Source organism: Suillus plorans (genome assembly GCF_016647745.1).
Source record: "Suillus plorans strain S12 chromosome Unknown HD556scaffold_19, whole genome shotgun sequence".
NCBI lineage: Eukaryota > Fungi > Basidiomycota > Agaricomycetes > Boletales > Suillaceae > Suillus > Suillus plorans.
In genome coordinates, this window is record NW_024537403.1 from 459346 (window position 1) to 478087 (window position 18742).

The following is an 18742-nucleotide window of genomic DNA, read 5'->3' on the forward strand; positions in this document are numbered from 1 at the left end:
CACGCTTAGATCACTTCTGCTTTTCCCGTGTTTTCCGAATGCACATTCATGTATTTATAGCTTACTCGCGCTCCTCCCTGGCTGCGGTATATCCAATATTCTAGCTTTGCACACCTCTTGTGAAAACTTCCTAGACTCGTGCCAGCCAAGCTGATCCGGTCAATCAAAAAAGGGTATATAGGGTATTCAACCTCCCTGTATCAAAATAGCTATACATACTCCAATTGTACTTTGGCCAACCTATACTAGTTATTGTTATGTATGTGTGGGCACACAGTGCACATGGGCTCATAAGAACACAAATCGAGTGAGAAGATATATAGTAAATAGAAGAGTCGGACAGACGAGTGATGGAGGCTGTGATAGCCAGATGAATGAAGGACTAATAAAAACCAGGATGCACAAGCACTCGACAACCTACTGCCTTTCAGGCGGATGCGGCGAACTTGGCCCCGAAAAACTATGTCCCGGCGCACTAAACGCATACCCAGCACCTGGCGGAGGCCCAGGGGGCGGCGCATACGCAGCAATGCCACTGATACCAGATGAAGATGACCGGCCGACACGAGATGATGGCGGTGGTCCAGCAAGAGATGGAGGCGCAGGCGCATACCCCTCACCGAGAACTTCCTCGGCATCCATTTCATCCTCACCCTCATACGGATTCCGCAGAGGCTCAGCTGTCATGGCGCTCAACCTATAACTCTGACCCTGCGCGGCGTTAGCCTGCAACTCCCATCCCACGGTATCTGTGCTTTCGTGGCGGAGGGGCTTGGTTCCTAATGTGGGGGTTATGTCACCCGGGAAGGGGTTTGGATTTTCCGGTTTCTTAGGTTGGGGTGCGTGTATGCGTGGGTCCGGTGTGTAGCCTACGGCGCGGCCTTCGCTGTCCCATCGCTGGTAGGGAGGGTCGTAGGGGGCGTCTGAGGAGTTGAGGGGAAGAGTGGTGTCTGAGGTGTTGAATACTGCGGAGCTGTTTGCACCGCCATTTTGATACAGTGATTCACTCTCGGCGTCCAATTTCGCTTGACTGAAGAAATGATAAGATTGTGATGAGTAGGGACAGTGACGATACTGACCGTGCTTTGCGTCGCTCATACACGATTTGTGGCTTGACACGGTTTATTTCTCTGGTGATATACCACATGGCAGCCACGGTGACCAGGACGGTGATAACACCCACGACGTCGCTGATGATCTTGTTCTTTGAATTGGCAGCCGCTGAAGAAAACATGAGGATACGGTCGTACATATGGGTAAGGACTTACAGGTGCCACTGCTTTCCAATAAAGTTCCAATGTACACAGTTATAAACTGCTTTGGCATAGAAAGGGCTGCTGCCAGCATGAAAACAAAGATGTTCATGCCGCATACTGCAAATAATGCAGTGGTGACTAGACGCACGTAAGGCAAAGATTGTATGAGAGAATGGAAGAAACAAACAGTGAGGCGGGATGGCGCTGTAACGGGCGATCAATGCAATCTTAAAACCGCCCTCGCGGACGACTCTTCCCAGAGAGGAGTAAATGACACTGCTTTTCTCTATCTTGTGACCACGAGTTGAACAGAGGTGTTTGAAGGCACTGAAGGAAACAGTAAGGAATGACCAAAACGTCGTAGAAAGTAAGACGTACTAAAAGTTTCCTATTTCACCGATGAAAGTGCCAGCTGCTACTATGGCAAAACCAATCCATACGCCCCATACGAGACCACACACGATAGCCAGTATCTCGTGGCCGAAGAGCTGATGGGAAGTACGTTAGTGTGAGAAGAGATGAAGGGTCGATGCGCATACCGGAGGGAATGATATCACAAAGAAAATGGCTATAGGGATTATCCATCCAAACTTGAAGCTGAAAGAAAGGTAAGTGCTATGGTATGACGGGACTGGGATCGACATACTTGTGCATCCAGTTAGCTGCTGGTTGAATTGCATGTACGATTTGGTCATGATAGAATATGAAGAGAGCGCCCAAAACGGCGGCGAGGATTAGAGCAATATAAATAACTGCTCGCCATTAAACCAACAGTTGAAATTGTAGGTAGATGAAGACGTACATATTCGTTTCTTTGTCCACATCTTCTTTTTATCGAATATGGACTTGAAATTGAAGAATGTCTTCTGATCGAGGGCCTGTATCTCACTGGGAGTTGGACTGGGGGTACGAGATATTCGGCGAGCGTCTTGATGAACATCGTTGGAATATGGTGAAGAATAGGGAGGACTTGGGACATATTTTGAATAATTGTCCATTGTCGTCGTGAAGCAGGAAGGAGCGAACGAGCGTGTAATTTCTGTGGCGGGTTGATCCTTTTGTTGTAGAGTTGTGACGGTCAAAAGTCAAGGTAAGTAATAACACAGCCGCAATTCCATATGTGTATACTACTCCAGTGCAATTGACGACTTATCCATCAACAAATACATAGCTTCATCTGCATTAACCGCCGTCAACGACAAAGCTGACTACAGGTCAACCACAGGTAGTGCTATAATTATTGGTGGCCAATCTGGTCAAACTAGTGATGGAGTTGCTGATGCGGATCATCATAAACGTGTCATACGGCGCTCATTCCATCACTAACTCATAAGTCATCGAGGGAATAACCCAGCTACCTCGACAGCATCAGCGCCACCGCAGCCAACCTAGGATGTACTACATCTCGACTACATCTGTCAACAAACCACAGCCCTCAGCGCTCCTCAGCGCCAGCAATAATCATTGGCAATATCAAACATCGGGTCCATCCGGCCGCTTATGTTAAATTCATCGAGGAGGACAGGCAACATCATGTCAACTCACCAACCTCACTGCGCCTGCATAGGAAATGCCTACTGACAATAATATCCCGTCCTAACGGATGCACTGGTTGTTATGGAACCGACCCCGTATATTCTAGAAGCAAAATCAGATGTTGTCGCTCTTGCGATCGCAATGCGGGCGCATTGAAATTCATTACGTCTGGTGAGCCCGAAGACCTCAAGCTGAAACACGGACCGCCTTTCGCTTGTCAACAGCTCAAAAAACACGAGCGTGCACGGCCAGTGGCTACCCGAGAGTCTCCAGGAATCAGGCGGTAATAATGCGGTGAAGCAAATCGAGACTGCTGCCTGCAGCAGGCTGCGCGGAGCGGCAGAATTGCGGAGCGTCAGCACTGCATCGCTTTATGTTGTATTGCTAGAGGTCGGTCACAATATGTACTAAAATGATGACACGCGTATCCCCTTTAACTTGCTCCACAGCTCAAGGATGTACCCTCAGAGCCGAGCTTTCACGTGGTCGAGGTCTGCGCATTGTATCAGAGAATCATACGACTCACTTCCCTGCCAATTTCTCGAATCATTCGAAAGCAAAGACACCAACGAATTGGATGCGCCTGGGTATATGAAGACCTTTGTACAAGACGCCAGAGACAACAAGCTGACTATCACGTTCATGTTCACTTCAGACGGAATTCCAGGACGTACGTATCCTCTATCATCATATTCACTCTAGTCTATGGCTGTTTCTTTAGCTCACACTCTGATGCAGAAGCAGTTCCATGCATTATAGCGCCGGAGATTATATGCGCCCGATAGGAAAGGCTGCGGAAGCGAAACCCATGCCTTTCATGAAAACCTAGGTCAATGGTCAAGTGTACCCTGTTATTTTGTCCCCAATATAATACAATCAGCAGTACGTACCTCAGTATTGTTTATGAGATAGAGAAAGAGAAAGAGGGCCCGTCCTATTTCACAACCTCACCATTCTGACTTACATGCTCATTGCTTGTCGTACCTACTTTCGGATGCCAGCAACATTTTCATCATTCTTTCTGAGCCAGAACTTGAGGAGGTGGATTTTGTTGGGATCGAGTAGTTCTGAGGATGCGATGAACGTTCGTAGAGCTTATTACTTTTCAATCGCGAGGTAATCCCACCGAGAGTACCGTATTATTAGACGCATGAGTACCGCGTCTGATTTCCAAGTTTTTCAGACGAGGGTCTATAGTATCATATCACAACATAGCACAACGCATACCACTACAATATCTACATAGTCACGTCGCTTCCCACCAATATGAAAGTCAGGGATTCTAAGTATAGAAAGATCATCGAAACAAGACAAGATCTAATCATAATTTGCTCCTCCAAACCTCCCTACAAACCACGAGCTTCGAGACGACTGCGGAAGATCTTTTGGAACTGCGAGACGTGCTCGATGTCCATGAGCGTGTTATGTTCCCCAGGCACATCAATATATGATACCTCGCCGCGGCTGTAGCCAGACCATGGCTTGAGCTGGTTGTTCAGCCAGTCAGCCTTGGTTCCGGCGAAGGGAATGGCATAGAAAACGTCGAGTGCGGCTGAAAAGTTCGTGCATGAGCAAGTGGTACGAAAGTCAGAAAGTGAACAGATTTACCAACTGAGCCTGATGGGTTATAGTCGAGTGCACAATCGACGAGAGACCCAGCTAGGTCTACCCATTTATCCAGCTTCTCGAGCGTCAGCTGGAGCTCAACAATTCGTTCAGGAGGGGCCATCTTCCACACAGACTCGAGCTGCTCCTGCTTCGTGAGGGGTCTCAGGGGAGGAGCTAGATCAGAGTCAGCATCGTGTTGTGCCACGAGACCAAGGAAGGACGACAAGTGGAGCATGCCGGAGCTCTCTCTCATGCGAGGAGCGATATGAGGGGGGATGTTGACGAGACCCACGAACTTGACTTCATCACCCATGGCCTCAAGACGCTTTGCAACTTCAAATGCAACAACACCGCCGTAACTGTAGCCTGCGATGGCGTATGGTCCCGTCGCCTGAGTCTTCTTGATTGCTGCGGTATAACAAGAAACCATCTCGTCCATGGAGGTGAAGTAAGGGTGGCCGGCATCAAAGCCACGAGCACGGAAAGCATAGAAGGGACGCTCATTAAGGAGGTATTTGGCAAAATTGACGAAAATGAGAACCTCTCCGATACCAGAGTGAACGAAGAAAATTGGCGTCTTATTTCCACTGAGCTGGAGGGGAACGATGGGATCGTACTCTTCAGTCTGGGTCCCCTTGGAGAGTAAGGAGTCGACGTATTTCGCAAGGCTCGAGAGAACGGGGTTCTTGAGGATTTGAATGGCTGAGATGTCAGGTACGCCGAAGTGTTCCTCTCCTTCGCGCTTGAGGCTGGTAATTATATGTCAGTGAAGGTCGTTTGAGGGCAGGAGGAGTTGACTCACCGGATAGCATCAATGGAAGTACCACCGATCTCGAAGAAGTTGTCGCTTGCCGATACCTCGCTGTCCGCGAGGTTGAAGATGCCTGCATATATTTTGGCAAGTGCCTTTTCCGTCTCGGTGGACGGGGCGACGAAGGAAACACCTCGTGCTTGACTGAGAAGTTCCTCAGCGCGCGCGATGTACGTCGCAAACTGCCCTTGCGTGAAGAGACTAATCAGACGGGCACGAGACAGTTTACCGAGAGTGGTCCTCTCCATCTGGCTCAGAGGGATGGGGATGACGATCTGAGGTGGCAGGGTGATCATCTTCACAGAGATATCCCGCAGGGCCTGGTGCGTAGCTAAGAGCTTTGCAGAGGCATCTGATTCGTCGAGGTCGAAGGTTGGCGAGTAGAAAATAATGAAACCTTCAGTTTCCTGGCCAGGAGCGCGGTATGGAACGGCAGCGAGGAACGAGTTCGTGACCCCGTCAGCGGTCTGCAGGTAGGTGTCGAGTTTTTTGGAATACTATACGGGACGCCATGGACGATGATTGTCTCCTTGATACGACCGCTCAGGCGCATGACACCATCCTCGATGAGGCCAAAATCGCCAGTGCGATACCAGCCGCCTTCAACAAAGCTGGAGGACGTAGCCTCGGCATTGTTGTAGTAGCGTACAAAGAGCATCGATCCACGAACCTGGAGCTCTCCACTCTCTCCGTCTGGGCGCAGAGTGATGCCATCTGCGGGGTCGACGACACGCATCTCGCAACCATTGATGGGTCTCCCGAGATCAAGGAACTCATGAGCAGGCTCGGTTGCGAGGATATCCACAGGATGATAAATGCATCCGGCGCTGCAGAATCCCCATCAATTTGTTTAGATAGTCATATAGTTGAATTAGTCTTACCATGTTTCTGTCATTCCAAACCCAGGAGAGATGACGAACGATACAGCGGAGGGGTTCTTGCTAAACTTTTTCATCATGACAACGAAGGCTTGCGCGATCTTGGAAACCGTCGCTTCGCCTCCGCTGTTGATTCGTCTGATCGAGGATAGGTCGAAACATCCAAAGAGGTCGGTGCGTTTCACCAGATCACGAGTTAACTCGGAGAGCAGGAAATTTGAGGCGAATGCTAATTCGATGGACTAAAAATAGAACGATGAGAAATATATTACATAAGCTATGGTTGGGTTTTCATACCTTTTCATCGATGAGACGGAGCAGCCGAAGGGGGTCAGCAAGGATAGCGGCTGCGTGCACGTGGAGTTGCGAAGCACCATATAACAGAGGTGTGATGTGCATTTCCAACGATCCCGCAACGTGATCAAATCCGACCCCTGAATATCACAGTCAATTAAAGACTAAAGTTTAAACCATGTGCGTCTTACAGTTCAAAACTCGAGATTCGGAAGTCAGGCCGTAGCTTTGACCCTTGGCACGACATGCAGAAAGGATCGTACGGTGCGTATGGACGACCACCTTCGAGAATCCAGTTGACCCTGAGGTCAAGAACAGGATCGCATCGTCGTCCGGCTTAGCCTTGTGTGCAACCCAGTCAGGTGCGACAGAAAATTTCTCTACCGATGCTTTTAATTCAGAGAGTAGGTGAACATCCAGACCAGAGATAGTGCTGATCTGCTCAGCCGATATCTCGCTGGTCAACCAAATAGCAGATCCAAATAGGTTCTTGATGTGGGCGACATGGCCCTCCTTATGCGTCTGTTGCGCGCTAAGTGCAGGCTGCAAGCAAGGGACATAGCCGGCCAGCAGACATGCCCATACTGCAGCCATGTTGTCTTCGTGCTCCGTCAGGTACACGATGACGACTGAGCCTGTGGGTTTGCGCCACTCGAGCATGGCACGTGCAAGGTTGCGAACATATTGGTTGAACGCGCTGAAGGTCTTCGTCTGAATGGAGGAGTCATGTGCCGAGGATGTTATGAAACCAAGCTCGTGCAATGGATAACGGTGGACAGCTTGAGCTATCACGTCATGAAGAGTATTGGGTTGTGGAGAGACAACGGATGTCTTGAGGTTTGTAAGGAATTTAGTGTCCGTGGTAGGGGCGACTGCGATGGGTGCCATTGCGAGATGTGTAGGATCTCAAACGGTACGAGGATATTTGATGAGGATATCTGTTCGGAGGCCCACGCTTATATACTGCAAAGCCGGAACTCATAATTATGGAGTAGCACTGCAGAATAATGTACTAGTAGCAAAGTGGCTAGTAGGCCAGGCTTTGGGGCTCAAGCGCTCACCATGTGAGTCTCGGCTCCTGTGCATTTTTGGAGGAGCCGATTTTGATTACCTTACCTCCGGCGTTTGCGAATCCCGCGAGGCGATCAAGAACTTTCCAATAGAAACTCCATTGGAGTATCGTATAGGGTTACTTGAGGTCCTAGTGTCCTGCATGCAAATGGCTAAATACGACAAGATTAGGTGCACAGGACTGTCGTTAGTACAGTTATGCACGCGTGCTGTAGTCTTTTGATTGACCGAGACAACGCGAATTATGTAAATGCACATTATGGAGCAATTTCAGCAGGTGCCAGTGGAACAGACACTTGGACTTTGTCATTTATGAGTGTCGTGGGTTGCAACTTATAGCGTAAATTAGATGTGTCAGTCTGTGGGCTTACCATTTCGACACTCGCAGCGGACAAGAAAGAGACAACTCCTTATCAACATAACAAATGTATCAGGCGAGTACCTGCATGTGGCGGTGTGGCCGAATAGATAAAAGACGATACTTACAGAATGCATGGCTAGATTTAAAACACCGTTCTCGTCAGCTTGTGCTTTGATGATCAATGGCGAAATTGGGTGTGCGACAGTACTTTGCTAACAAGAGTTGTCTTGGCCCCTTCAGCGTTAGTCACTGACCCAGTATGGCGTCAATTGTCATTTAGAGTTTACAAGCACATTGTTTTGCAATCTACTAGTACTACTAGTGTTGTGAGCAGAACTTGGCAGAGCCCAGGGTTGGCAGAGAACTAGTCCAATTGATAATATGTATTCCATTCTGTTACGTAGTATTTGCTATGGATTCGAGTCTCAGAAGGGCAATGTGAAAGATGCCCCAGCTGAGCGAGAGTGTTACAGTTCGGCTCCTCTCTTCATCGTTCCTTCTCTCCTCCACACATCCTCGCTCGTTACACTTCCGTAATCTCGCAATAGTAATAGTCAGAAGATGTAATAGCCGCCGGACCGTCGGAATTAGGGCCCACTGCAGGGGTTTGCATTGTGAACTGTTGGACTTGCTACTTGTTTTTCTAGCATCTTTGACTCTTTATAATATCTCACATGATCACAATGTTCAGTCAGCCTATAGTCAGGTGGCTAACAGATTTTGGTAACTTCCGGCACACGGCACGATCACTCCGTACTACGAGCCGTTGACGACCTTTTCATTCGACGTTGATTGACTCTTCAACTGAACCATGTGAACACCTCTATCAAATAGTCACGAATAAGTAGTCTCGTCTTTCCCTGCATCTACATATAGCTTGATCAAAGCTAGAACGTGAACGCCACTTTTTATTGAACCTTCCCTCCCACCAATGACTACCGCCATCGACAAAGCTTTTTACGACGAACAAGGGTACATCATCATCCCAAATCTCATTCCTCCACAGACGTTCGAGGCCCTCGAAGAGGCCTGTGAGCGTGTTATAGCTAAGACCAGATCTGGATCATGGCCCCACCGGCGCACCGTTGGAAGACAATTCCCTCCGTTCGACGATAGCAATCCAGATTCATGGGGCGTTCAACACCTCATGCATCCTGACCTTGATGAGCCCGCATTTACAGAGTGGTACACCTCGGACGCGCTTATTAATGTTGCGACGAATTTGTTGCAATGTAATGAAGATGAGCTGCAGATGGGTATGTGTATTGCTTCGCCTGATAGTTTGCTCGATGTTGATATATTTTTCAGAGCTTTCTAACCTGTTGATCAACCCATTAGAACATGATTTTGCCCTTCGATGGCATCGTGACGACGTACGAGAAAACGCGACCGCTGAAGAAGAAGTTGTTGCTCTTGCACTCTGGACGCATGGTGTGAGTACTCGTAGTTAATGATTTGGTTGTTCTAAATGACTTCTAGGTCCAATGGAATACGCGAGTACTCTCCAACGTCGACTTGTTAATGATTTATCTGAATCACGAATAGCGCTTTGTACGAGGACTCGTGTCTCTACCTCGTCCCAAAGACCCATAGTTTCCCAAGAACGGAGCTTCAGAGAGCTCAGTCAATGACACAAGCACCGCCTGCGAACCCCTTAGATATGCCCGGAGCGATTCAAGTCACCTTGCAACGTCAGTTCACGAAAGTTTATTTCTTCTCCAAGTGCGTCTCACCGAGCTTAAATACCAAGCTGGCGAGACGGTGATCTATAATAACAATATACTACACTGCGGAGCATACAACTCGAAACAGCGCCGCGCGACGCTCCATGGTTGCATGGGCGACATACGTGGTGGATCGACAAGAGCCAAAAATGTCCTCCAGCATGGACTGTTGTGGATGACAGAGGACCGCTTCCGTGATCGGTTGAATGAGAGAGGAAAGAGGATGCTTCAGGCTCTCATCGATATGAAGAATGGTGTTCAAGGCGATCTCGGATATTCGCTAGTGAATTAGACGTAGGAAAGGTGTTTTTATCAATTGAAGTTAAACTTAAAAATGTATCTGAGCTGCTTGATCAGTTTCAAGGATGTTGACGATTGACGCTGTCGGTACTCACTTCAGCAAAAAAATGAGGCATGTTTGTGACGTGCCCGTTCCTCTGCAATCAGAATGAAAGTCAAAGCATCTGCTGAAGCTGGGTTTACAAGACAGGCTTGCAGTGCTCATCGATGCTGGCACCATATTCACCGGCGCTCAGTTCTATTCGTCGCTGACAGAACCTCATAGCAGCTCGTTTTAAGCAGTTTTTACAACGATGTCACAACAATCCCTTGCAAAATCCTTATCAAAATCGCCTACGACGAGGATGATGATGTAGTGAGTCGCTGATGCTGGGAGTCAGCGCTTTATCGAGGCCCTAATAAATAATCAAGAAGGAACCTCCCAACGAGTCAGCCTAGGAATCACACAAGTAGCTTTGGTAGTGAGACTAATGAATTCAACGTCACCGTGTAATTGTAATTTTCATTGCAATCTATCGCTGTTTGAGTTGGACTGGTGAAGTCTGATCGTTGTCGTATATGCAAGCTTTTGGAGAGATGCGGAGGAGAAGTAACTTATCAGTGATCACATAGACATGCAAGTGGGAGAGAAAAAAAGAGACGCACGGCACTCGCCGGGCGCTGGGAAAATCCTGTATGAAACCTTAGATTCATAGTTTCCTTGAGGATGATCGCAATTGTATTACTTCAGTCTTTACTCACGAAATGTGGCGAGCGTCCTATTCTCGAGAACTCCGCCAAGGTGCTCAGTTCCGGCCTGCAGGCCTGCCAGAGAAAACACAGCCTCGGTCAAGGACAACTTTGGCGCCGCTAACATTGTAGACTCACTCAGGGCTTGAGATGCAAGGTCGAACATGTGCATCCTGTTCGATGCCCCTCATTCCTCAATTTACACCGACTTCAGGATTGCTATGTACCATTTTGTCTTCACACGGGACTGAAGACATCCCTGGCGCGGTCAAAATGTTCCCTGGGGAGCAGGAAGCAAGTGTCTAGCTTAATCAACATTCTATCACCCGCTAATTCGTGCGCGCTAGAAGCATGCTATGAAGGGTCGAACAGCACCCTGGTCGATGCTTTCCCATCCCTCAATTTACATCAACTTCAAGATTTCTATGTACCATTTTGTTCTCACATGCAGCTGAAGGCATTATTGGCACGGTCAAAATGTTCCCTAGATGCCTGGTTCTCCGACGTGGAGCTATGACGACAGATGAACAGCGGGCGGAATAATTTGCCCTTATGCACCCTCGAAGTAGTATCCCATGCATCAAGATAACTTTACTTGAGCAAAGAACCTTCTGGTACGTCACTACGTTATCATCGGATGGGGCAGGGAGAGATATTAACAGGCTGTGTGTTGAGCGCATGATTGGGCACACTGCCCGTTCTTATCTCTGCACTTGAAACGCTGGTGTAGTTAATTTTGTCTCACATCATCGTCTCATGGGCCCAAGTAATATATCTGAACAGCACAATACATATCACACCATTCTTCTTGATCATCAAAGCACGAAGCAGGAGTCACGATATGGGCCTGCATCCTATGATACTATCAACGGCAGTGTGGTCGTATGATGAAGCTCCGCATGATCCCGATGGTGCGACTCATGCGAGTATTACAAGCGTCTAGTCAGTCGATACCCACTGTGCCAGTGCGTTAGGTGTGCACATCTGCTACGTATAACCTTACTCACGAAGAGACTTTTTTGATGCCATCTTGGAACATAGCACCTCACCGACTGATTTTCAGCGCCTTCAAATAATATTTCGCGTGTTTCATTTAAATCCAAAATCTTTACATCATGCACTTTGGTTCGATTTAGGGCTTCTGATCATGAAACTGATTCTCCATTCTGATTGTTTCGTCGACAACAGTTGATGCGACCGATCAAGATTCTTACTCAAGGAACGGATATCCAGACTGACCGCTATAAAAGCACTAGATAATGTTGCGTCTGCACAAACTCCATACGCCCCGTCCAGATATGACCGTAGTATCAAATGATCCCGCTCAGTGGCCGTTTATCAGTTACTTCAATCTTTCCAGCTATTTTATAGGTCCGTAGAGATAAAGTGGGATGAAGATGGTGACGTCTCACAATCTGACTTGTTTCGCAGTTGTGTCTTCTGCTGTAGTGGTTTACGATTGGGGTGAGCGAAATAATACTTTCCGAGAACATAATGTCATTAATATATATACGGCATTCAAGCATTAACATTTGAACAAGAAGTAAGTTGCAGTGTCATCGGCGCAGCTGTCTCATTAAGAATGCTTCAACAGTTCGAACTAGTCTGGGTAAGCAGGACATATATAGGCAAATCGTATAATGCAATTGACTCGGAACAGAAACAACACTGGTCCTTCATCACCATTCTTTATGTTTGTGTACGTTATGTTATAAACACAGTCGAGATGTTGTACTAAGTTGACTTCAACATATGCTAGGTGCGCTACATCGGACTATCATACTCCCTGTAAGTTAGCGAGACTACAAAGTCGTCATTTCGCTGTACTAACAACCATATCTCACAATTAGGATCAACGTATTATGTATGTATCCCCAAATACACTGCGCTCGTTATTCTAACTGGCGGCATGTAGGGCATCTCCCAGTCTCGATAACAGACATTGTGGGTATTCCGTATTGATGCCTCCCATTCCCATTCATTTACTAACTGCACTTCCACATAGGAGTGAGTGATATTTTCAGTCTCTTGTTATGTTGAACATAACGACTGCAACAGCTGTAAGTTTGTTCGAGTCCATAAATCCACATTAGTAAATTCGGGTTTCAGGCTTTATCGCTTACTTCATATGGACATGGATACCTGTCGTCGTCGATGTTATGCTGGGCGGTGAGCTCACCTGCAGTACCTTGATGAGACTGACTTAACTGAGATATTATGCAAGTCATAATGATGATTCGGATACAGGCGATGTATGGACGATCCAAAAAGATGCTCATCTTTCTCGTTATAGTCCTGCTGACTTCCACGGTCGCTGCCGGCATTACGACAGTCATGGGAAACATCGGTATTTCAGTGGGTAAGCTTCGATTATTTATGAAACCCTAAATCACATAAGACTCATGAACAATACCAGAGGAATTCGTCTTTTCTGGCTACCATATGTGTCTTTTCTCAACTGATGACCTAGACAAAGTGAAACTGAATGATGAGAGTGTGGTACCCACAGCTATATGGGAGATCCTCGCCTTCGTTCTCGCAGTCTGGGTTATCATAAAACACTTTCGCGAGCTGCGACAATTCCCGACAAGATCGACCATTGGGGACTGTTTTACGGTGTTAATTCAAAGTCACACGTTTTACTTTGTAGCGTGAGTTTGGTGGTTTGGATGTTATTATTTTGTTTCGCTGAAGTTCTGCATGTGTTAGATTTGCTATTGTAGCTTGCTTGAACCTAGGCTCACTGTCTACATATATCATGGTGCGCCAACCTGCGACTAAGCATCTGCATCTGTCCACTCATCATCATTTTAATAGTTCTCATCGTCTGTGGGAAGTAGTTATTATATTGGTATTTCCCAAATCGTTCAGGAGTTGCAGATGTTTGTGCTGGGACCGCGTTTGGTCCTCAGCATTCGCGAATATCACTCGAAGCTTTTGGCCAGGTCCGACGAGGGAACAGCCATGACGACCATTCATTTCCAGGCTGGTGGTGATGTGTTGTCTGGCGGAGATGTTTAGTACGGTGATCAACCCCGGTTATTTGGAGTTTTGTTGTGGTATTTATTTGGTGGTTTGGAGGTTTGAATTAGGTTTGAAAACCACTGCCATGCTGTATTACTTATTAGAATTATCTACCCAGCCATCCATGAATGAAACGTCTTGCGATCATTATCAATGCATGCGGGTAGCGCAGCCTGTTGTTGTTGACATTGTCCACAATGTTTAAAATGATTTTGTCGCCACGGGATTCATTCTCTCGCTCTATGGGATGACAGTGAATGGGTTTCACAGTAGCTGGAATGAATAGACTTGACGAGTCATTTCAAAGTCATTTGCACGTTGTGATACAATGAACAAGCTCCGTGAACACAAATTCACCTTCAAAGACTCGATTTGCATCCTTCACATCTTTCTGCTCTCCTTTGACTCACTCTCATGCAAGTCCCTCCATTCCCTCACAAAGGCTCCGCCAACTAGCAATACCAATCTTATACACAATCACCATACTCATCCCATTCACTTCTCAGTTCTTTATACCTGTAACACCCGTATTTTCATGGGTTCTCATGTGCTATTCAAAAACCAATCTCTGCTCGCAGTTCACCGCCCCGCAGTCCACCTCGTCCTCTTCCCAACCTTCGAATCTGTCCTCTAGGGTGCAAACATACCCGACATCCTCACCCACTTTAGCATCGGATCTCCATGCCAATATTGTCAACAAGATACGTCAAAAAAAGCTCATCACTCCACATGCCTACGGCTTTGTGCTCGACCTCAGTGCAGGTGTGTCTCCTCCTCCACCGAAATGATAATTCGTTCCTGCAAAAGACGGGACAAAATCACACCGTCAACTACCTCGACCATTCGTGCGTTACTCAACACTTAGCTGTAGAGCCTGACCGTGCATATACCAGATGTTAGAACGCTCCTTATCCTCCCTTGGGGCTACGTTGGAAACATCTCTGCCATCCATTCCCATCTTCTTGTTCCACACCCGCCTGTAGACACGCCCATATCTGTTCTCACAATCTGCTCTGCCCACTCGCTACAATCCATCATCTCCGCACAGGTCACAGAGGTGCTGAAACCCGGGGGGAAATGTTGTTCTATGAACTCGTGCTAAGCGTGAGGACGGATGTTATGTGGTGGCAGCGTTTTGGACGCTGTTGTGAAGTATTGTTTTTGATGGATGTCGTCTGGATCGCAAATCTCATCGGTGGATTGAGGATGTGAGGAGATGGGTGCGAGGAGAAAAAAGTATTTGGGAGAAGGAAAGGGAGACCAAAGAACGTCTGTTTTGGCATTGAGTGGGAAGCTTGGTTGAGGCGTGAGCAGACTTGTGTCGTTCCCTCTCCATAGGCTTGGTAAACTTGGACCATATGAGCGTCGATTATCCTATACATCGCGCCCGAGATTCGTATTTTAAAATTTCACGGTGGGTTATCGTATTGGACCCTTGATCTTCGAGGCGAGCTTGACTCACCGTCGACCGACTATCGAATATGTGATTCTACTCCCTGGGGCGATACCAGGGGAGTAGCAGGGGTCCAACTCTACGATATTCATCCTAGAGAACAGAAGCACAGTTGGAGGCAGACAGACTCGGATACATCTGATAGAACCGTCAGAATCTAATTCCTCCGAGTCACTTATTCGCGTGTTAAGTGACTTGTCGTCCAAAAAGGTCGGCGATACAGAACTTCAGAAGTTTCTAATTTGCAAATCAAAATGGAGATGAATGGGGGCCACAAGTTGACAGTTGGGCAATCGGTCCACATATTGTTCTTCGAATGCCCACACGCCACTCGTTTGCGGATTTGGATCAATGACCATCGATGCATCTGTGGTGCGACTTTTGTCGCGTATAGCAAAGGAAAACGCATCTGATGCGTGCTAACATCAGTGAATGAGTCCTGTTTCAACCCCAGAGAAAGATCGCGGCCCATGGGTTGTTCGGGGACAGACAGATATCTGATAGGCCTGACCGCCATCAGAATCTAGATTCTTTGATTATTCTTTTGTTTACTAGAAGACATTCGGTGATGTCCCTTGGAGTATGGAATATGTAAATGCAAGCGGTGGGAAACGGCCTATTAAGCTTTTAAGTTCTTCAACGCCCACTCTGGCAGTCTCCGATCAGCAGAATTCTTTTGCGAGACTTTACGATGTGCAGAGCGTCAAAAAAAAACTCTCAAAAAATAAAATGGCTATCAGTCCACTATCTATATCAGGGCTGACCTTGATTCGAAATATCTGACGATCGTGCTACGCTCCTTCAAAAAGCATCGTCTTGTTCCCAAAGTTCACCTTCTTTCAAACATCTTCCTAGGAAGGCCTCGTCATGGTCAATAATGCTGGCGCCACTGCCCCAGTGACAAACACACCTCCCCGCAACTCTGGCTTGCCCGCCGACCTCAAGTCCACCCCACACGCAGTCGGCTCCGCTGTTGTCAGCGAACACGCCGACACTCTAAGCGTCGAGTGCGTCAGATTTCGTGTTCCTGCCACTATTATCCATACTAAACTCCGTTATTCATGCAGCGTCAGTGATATTCGTCCATGGACCACGCACGACGGCAGGAACTTCAAGCGATGTGGGGCAGACGAAATGCTGCAACGGCTCCTTGAAATGTGCGTAGATCCTACCCAATCCCTTCCCCCCAGTCAGAAGTCCACGTTACTCGATACTTCCCTCGAGGCTGTCCTGCCCCTCTGCAATGGGCCAGGTGTGGCGCAGAAGATCAAGCAACACTTGGCTAATTTGTAAGCCAGCGTTTCAAGGAACACGAAATAAGACTAACGTTATCATCAAGTTGTAATATCGAGAGCGAAACCCCGTCTTACTCTGATTTCGTTGAGGCTGCAAACCATGCGCTTCGTGGACTCAGGAAGGTGAACGTACCTGGAATACCTGCTTTTCAAGACGAAGACGAAACCAATATCATCTTCCATGTGAATGATCCATCGTTCACACATCAAGAACATGAGGGCGAGAAGTACAGCTGCAAGCCTGATGTCGTCGTCGTTTCTCATCAGAGCGCTGCGGATATCATACCGGAAGGAGAATCCAAAGATGTTTACCAGTCTGCGTGCAAGGCACCCACCAAAGACCATGAGAACTTCCGATGGATGGAGGTTCGAACGACATTTGAGTTTAAACGCCCGAAGACGCGTCTGCCTCATCCACCGTCTGCTTACACTAAGGACTACGTGGTTCCTACTGTTATGTACATGGAATATATGACGGACACGGATACGGACACGTCTTCTCAGTCAACAGACTCGACGTCTGCCACTGGTACTGCCCAGACCTCCTGCGAGACCTCGAACGAACGTAAGCCGTCCAGCTTGTATCTCCGCTGCTTCTTTCGACATGTGCAATGCAGTACGAAATATATCCGATCGAATCAGAAGCAACGAGCGTGGCTCCGATCATTTAGGCTCAAGTGGGCCATCCACCAGCAAACGATCCTGGCAGAACGAAGATCCTGTCATCCAGAATGGTTTGTATGTTGAGGAGATGTTCGCGGCTCACACGGCGCGCCAGCACGTCATCTCGTTTATAGTCAACAGTAAGTGGACGCTACGCAGTTGTCCTGGCGTCGAACTAATTGCTCATTACAGACGACATCATTTATCTCTGTTGGTTCGATCGTCAGGATACGATTCCATGCGCTGGAATCAACTTCGTTCAAGACCTTCCGCGCTTTGTGGTCTTGCTCTTCATCATGCAGCGCATGGGGTACAAGCAGTGGGGCCTCCACCCGTTGTTCGAACCTGAACCTGGATATGAAGGCGAGATTATTGTCGAGTACGAGGACGACACGAACAAGGACGACCGGGATAAGAGGAAGCGCATCGACCTTACACTGGATTTCAGGTCTGAGAAGCCCATGACTCATTTCAGGGGGCGTGCAACCACTGTCGTTCCCGTGAGGAGTAAGGCGCTGTCGGCTCTGCCGCGGCGTTCACATTTTATCAACGAATCCACTAAATTGGTTGCCAAGCTCTTTTGGCCAGAAGAGGCAGACCAGAGCGAGCCCGAGATCCTCGAAGAGGTCTACAAGATTGCGAAGGATGATCTCGATGTGCTGGGCCATGTTCCAGAGATGGTCTGGTTCCACAAGTTTGAAGACACATCCACTGCGATAATCAGAAAGGCACTAGGAATCGACGATGCGGGCAGCCGGGTCCTATACATCATCGTGTTCAGAAAGCTTCACCCAATCACAACACTGAGCGGTGATGAGTTCCTCCTCGCATGGTGGGAAGTCGTCAAGTGCAAGTGACCTATCCTTCTCTTGCTATTTATCATCCACTCACCACTGCTACAGGCCATCGCGCGCTCTGGAAGAGGGGAGTGCATCACCGCGACGTCAGTCCCGACAATCTCATGGGATACCGCTTACGCGGTCGATTTATGGGCGTCCTGAATGATTTCGACTTATCGTCGATCAAAGAGTCTTTGTCCTCGATTCAAGGCTCTCCCAAAGGCTTCGAGCGCACAGGAACGGTACCATTCATGGCGTTAAACCTTCTCATGCCAGGAGCCGGACGAGTCGAGCACGTGTACCGTCATGATGCTGAATCGTTCATCTGGGTCCTCACGTGGATCTGCCTTCGGTATAAAAAGGGCAAGCTTCTCAGGAAGCGCAGACCATTGGATGAATGGCTGACAACGGATGCCATGGGATGCTTCTACAAAAAAGCGGTTTTTTTGGGAATGCTGTCTACGATGCGTCCAACGCGATCGCACAAAGAAAATTTCAAAGTTGCCTTTGATTGCTTGGAGGCGATCATGAAATTTCAAATCCCATCCACGCCCATTCCAGCGGACGATGAAGTGGTATTTCAGGAATGGCTGCAGAACCATGTTCCACAGCATGTGCGTGAACTTACAAGCAATCTCTTGTCTTGCCAGTAGGTTGCGGTCTAGTTGTAGTTGAGGCAGGATGCCTCTGGAATGTCCTGTTATATACTCAAGCTATCTTGTAGATTGAATGTAGAACGAACATCGTGCTCCGTGCTATCCTTACTGTCCATCTTTCGAACGTTCAGGCTTTGGGCTCAATATTCAATCTTCAATGCTCGCCTTCCGCGTGATAATCTTCCACAGGGCCATAATTCTTGACTTCTTGGACTTAAACTACCATGATGAGATCATAAGGCAC

General features: G+C 47.8%; 5 protein-coding genes across 5 annotated transcripts; 3 read left to right on the top strand and 2 right to left on the bottom strand.

Moving 5' to 3' along the window:
• Positions 1–134: 134 nt before the first annotated feature.
• On the bottom strand, positions 135–2396 carry HD556DRAFT_298152 (uncharacterized protein). Its single transcript, XM_041310180.1, has 8 exons — positions 2059–2396; positions 1903–2008; positions 1796–1853; positions 1635–1744; positions 1444–1583; positions 1269–1394; positions 1080–1221; positions 135–1030 (listed from the first exon to the last, which is right to left on the bottom strand). Exons 1-8 carry the CDS (start codon positions 2252–2254, stop codon positions 418–420), a joined length of 1491 nt encoding a protein of 496 aa, XP_041161898.1. The 5' UTR covers positions 2255–2396; the 3' UTR covers positions 135–417.
• Positions 2397–3789: 1393 nt separating this feature from the next.
• Positions 3790–7271, bottom strand: HD556DRAFT_1467988 (atromentin synthetase; the record flags this gene model as incomplete). The annotated part of the gene is made up of 7 exons (XM_041308396.1): positions 3790–4344; positions 4401–5149; positions 5203–5708; positions 5729–6038; positions 6093–6331; positions 6387–6523; positions 6575–7271. 7 exons carry the CDS (start codon positions 7269–7271, stop codon positions 4139–4141), a joined length of 2844 nt encoding a protein of 947 aa, XP_041161899.1. The 3' UTR covers positions 3790–4138.
• Positions 7272–8746: 1475 nt separating this feature from the next.
• HD556DRAFT_1441686 (uncharacterized protein) lies at positions 8747–9831 on the top strand (the record flags this gene model as incomplete). The annotated part of the gene is made up of 5 exons (XM_041306337.1): positions 8747–9071; positions 9124–9248; positions 9295–9332; positions 9361–9506; positions 9566–9831. The coding sequence occupies 5 exons, from the start codon at positions 8747–8749 to the stop codon at positions 9829–9831; spliced, it is 900 nt and encodes a 299-aa protein (XP_041161900.1).
• A 1813-nt stretch (positions 9832–11644) lies between these two features.
• On the top strand, positions 11645–13931 carry HD556DRAFT_298555 (uncharacterized protein). Its single transcript, XM_041310181.1, has 13 exons — positions 11645–11939; positions 12000–12032; positions 12092–12111; positions 12163–12177; positions 12229–12267; positions 12328–12356; positions 12419–12432; positions 12484–12516; positions 12678–12737; positions 12793–12927; positions 12985–13219; positions 13278–13329; positions 13386–13931. Exons 1-13 carry the CDS (start codon positions 11828–11830, stop codon positions 13587–13589), a joined length of 981 nt encoding a protein of 326 aa, XP_041161901.1. The 5' UTR covers positions 11645–11827; the 3' UTR covers positions 13590–13931.
• Positions 13932–16849: 2918 nt separating this feature from the next.
• Positions 16850–18659, top strand: HD556DRAFT_298771 (uncharacterized protein). Its single transcript, XM_041310183.1, has 3 exons — positions 16850–17143; positions 17196–17852; positions 17906–18659. Exons 1-3 carry the CDS (start codon positions 16945–16947, stop codon positions 18493–18495), a joined length of 1446 nt encoding a protein of 481 aa, XP_041161902.1. The 5' UTR covers positions 16850–16944; the 3' UTR covers positions 18496–18659.
• The last annotated feature ends 83 nt before the right edge of the window (positions 18660–18742 follow it).

Bases quoted from the DNA above. Each gene is read 5' to 3' on its own strand.
- HD556DRAFT_298555 (XM_041310181.1), top strand. From the start codon at position 11,828: ATGTTGCGTCTGCACAAACTCCATACGCCCCGTCCAGATATGACCGTA. The intron at 11,940-11,999 runs GTCCGTAGAGAT...CTTGTTTCGCAG, and splicing joins TCTTTCCAGCTATTTTATAG to TTGTGTCTTCTGCTGTAGTG. The intron at 12,928-12,984 runs GTAAGCTTCGAT...GAACAATACCAG, and splicing joins AAACATCGGTATTTCAGTGG to AGGAATTCGTCTTTTCTGGC.
- HD556DRAFT_298771 (XM_041310183.1), top strand. From the start codon at position 16,945: ATGTGCAATGCAGTACGAAATATATCCGATCGAATCAGAAGCAACGAG. The intron at 17,144-17,195 runs GTAAGTGGACGC...TGCTCATTACAG, and splicing joins CATCTCGTTTATAGTCAACA to ACGACATCATTTATCTCTGT. The intron at 17,853-17,905 runs GCAAGTGACCTA...CCACTGCTACAG, and splicing joins ATGGTGGGAAGTCGTCAAGT to GCCATCGCGCGCTCTGGAAG.
- HD556DRAFT_298152 (XM_041310180.1), bottom strand. From the start codon at position 2,254: ATGGACAATTATTCAAAATATGTCCCAAGTCCTCCCTATTCTTCACCA. The intron at 2,009-2,058 runs GTACGTCTTCAT...AATGGCGAGCAG, and splicing joins GTGGACAAAGAAACGAATAT to TTATTTATATTGCTCTAATC. The intron at 1,745-1,795 runs GTATGCGCATCG...ACTTCCCATCAG, and splicing joins TTGTGATATCATTCCCTCCG to CTCTTCGGCCACGAGATACT.